The 2,420-nt window shown below is 41.9% G+C and overlaps 1 protein-coding gene across 1 annotated transcript; it reads right to left on the bottom strand.

Moving 5' to 3' along the window:
- Positions 1 to 303: 303 nt before the first annotated feature.
- Positions 304 to 1,696, bottom strand: LOC124103035 (alcohol dehydrogenase class-3). Its single transcript, XM_046459508.2, has one exon. The coding sequence runs from the start codon at positions 1,685 to 1,687 to the stop codon at positions 563 to 565; it is 1,125 nt and encodes a 374-aa protein (XP_046315464.1). The 5' UTR covers positions 1,688 to 1,696; the 3' UTR covers positions 304 to 562.
- Between the last annotated feature and the right edge of the window lie 724 nt (positions 1,697 to 2,420).

Here is a 2,420-nt window from a genome sequence, read left to right as displayed (position 1 = left end):
GTCCATCACTGGGGGTGGATTAGGGGGGAGGGAACACTCATAAGTAAAAGTTCTGGGCACAGTAGTTTCATCAGTGAATTCTATGAAATATTTTAAAAAAATATTGCTGTCTACTCTCTGTCTTCTTTCAAAATGTTGAAGAGGAACGGGGAAAAACCTGCAGATCTCTACTCCTAATTCTATGAGTGACAATTTGCAAGTTGGGTTACAGAGAACTGCCGGTGTGTGAATTCAAGGGATATTTCAATTCCACCAAAATTTCATATTTCACCTTTATTTCTTTTTTTTTTTTTTTTTTAATTGCTAGAAATTACTTTTATTATGTTGTAATATTTGTTAATGAGCTATGATTATTTATGTGAGGGAGAGTCTAAAAATAGATCTATGACTGTATTGGCCTTGTCCTTGATTGCAGACTTATGAATTATTCTTAGTAACACTATTCCCTCGAATAGTTAACTGAAGGCCCAAGAAGCTATGAGCTTGGAAGACGCTGGTCTGGCTGTTTCCATCAGATCACAAGACTCAGGAATGGGTGGACACATTTTTTCTGTTTTGGAATTTAAAACTTAACAACAGTTCGAATGCTCTTTCCTGAATGCAGAAGTTCAAAAGCTTCATTAATTTGGTCAAAGGACACGTTGCCAGTCACAAATTCATCAACTTTTATCTTTTTGGACATATATTCAGACACCAACTTTGGGACGCTTTCTACACTTTTCCAACCTCCAAAGGCAGTGCCTTTCCATGTGCGACCTGTCACCAGCTGGAATGGACGGGTGGAGATTTCTTCACCTGAAGCAGCTACTCCAACCACCACGCTGACACCCCAGCCTTTGTGGCATGCCTCAAGTGCTGCTCTCATGACCTTCACATTACCAATACACTCAAAGGAGTAGTCCACTCCTCCATCAGTCATCTCAATGAGCACTTCCTGGATGGGTTTACTGAAGTCTTGGGGATTAATACATTCGGAGGCTCCAAATTCTATGGCCCTTGCAAATTTATCTTTATTGATGTCCACACCAATGATCCGGGATGCACCAGCAACTTTACAGCCCATGATAGTTGCCAATCCAACTCCTCCGAGGCCGAAGACTGCACAAGTAGAGCCAGGTTCTACCTTGGCAGTGTTCACCGCAGCACCATACCCAGTTGAAATGCCGCAACCAAGAAGGCAGACTTTATCCAAAGGTGCTGAAGGGTCTATTTTAGCAACTGAGATATCAGCCACAACTGTGTATTCAGAAAATGTGCTGGTTCCCATGTAATGTAAAATTGTCTTTCCTTTGCAAGTAAATCTGCTAGTACCATCTGGCATTAATCCTTTCCCTTGAGTGACTCTTATCTTCTGGCAAAGGTTTGTTTTTGGATTTAGACAAAATTTGCATTCTCCACACTGTGGGATGTAAAGCGGGATGACAGTATCACCTGCCTTAAACTTAGTAACTCCTTCACCAACACTTTCCACAATTCCAGCACCTTCATGTCCCAAGATCACTGGAAAACACCCCTCAGGATCAGCTCCACTCAAAGTATAGGCATCAGTGTGGCAAAGTGCAGTGGCAATGATCTTAATTCGAACTTCATGAGCTTTTGGGGGTGCTACTTCTACCTCCTCAATAGAGAGAGGCTTTCCAGCCTCCCAGGCAACTGCGGCCTTGCACTTGATAACCTGGTTCGCCATGTTCACGGATCGGTCCCATATTTCACCTTTATTTCAATAATTCACTTTGCAATTGATGCTGTTAAATTTGTGCATGAAATCACGTATTAAATTTCGGACTGTCCTTCATTTCTGTTTCTTCCTGGTAGTGTTTGTACTCTTCAACTCTTTTTTTTTATTTTTTTATTGTTCGTTGTTCATAACATTACATAGTTCTTGATATATCATATTTCACACTTTGATTCAAGTGGGTTATGGGTTATGATTTAAGTGGGTTATGAATTCCCTGAAAATATTCCTTTTGAATCTGAGAAAGTAAAACCTCTGCCTTTGGTGAGTCAAAGGTGTAAAAGTAAGACTTTTACAGTTCACTACAGGAAATGGAGGGAAGGGGTCCAAAACTTCAGACAACTCTGGGATTTAGTCCTGTGAATGTTTGGCCCTGACAGTTTTCCAGTCATAGCACATATTTGTAGCAAGCCTAGGTGGCAATAAGGCTCCTTTCTTTGCATTGCCAGATTCTAGGTAACAGCACCATGGTTAGCGCCAATGTGGAAGTTTGTCACTGGCAGCAAAGCTAGTTGAGGTCCTTCTGGGAATCCCAGGGCACCCTTCTCTCCTGCCCACTTTGTCTAGGTCTGGACTCAGGTAGTTTTGCTGTGCGCGGGTTTTTCGGTGGATTGGCGATTTCTTAGCGTTTATTCCAGCCTCCGTCTTTAATCCTAAGAACTCGGGTTTAGAAGCAGCACCTGCC

The sequence above is a fragment of the Marmota monax genome, unplaced genomic scaffold (genome assembly GCF_021218885.2).
Source record: "Marmota monax isolate L192 unplaced genomic scaffold, Marmota_monax_Labrador192_F-V1.1 WCK01_AAM20220418_F8-fsc02317, whole genome shotgun sequence".
In the NCBI taxonomy this organism is placed as follows: domain Eukaryota; kingdom Metazoa; phylum Chordata; class Mammalia; order Rodentia; family Sciuridae; genus Marmota; species Marmota monax.
Note: the sequence above shows the minus strand (reverse complement) of the source record. Positions and strands in the feature narration are given on the sequence as shown.

Bases quoted from the DNA above. Each gene is read 5' to 3' on its own strand.
- LOC124103035 (XM_046459508.2), bottom strand. From the start codon at position 1,687: ATGGCGAACCAGGTTATCAAGTGCAAGGCCGCAGTTGCCTGGGAGGCT.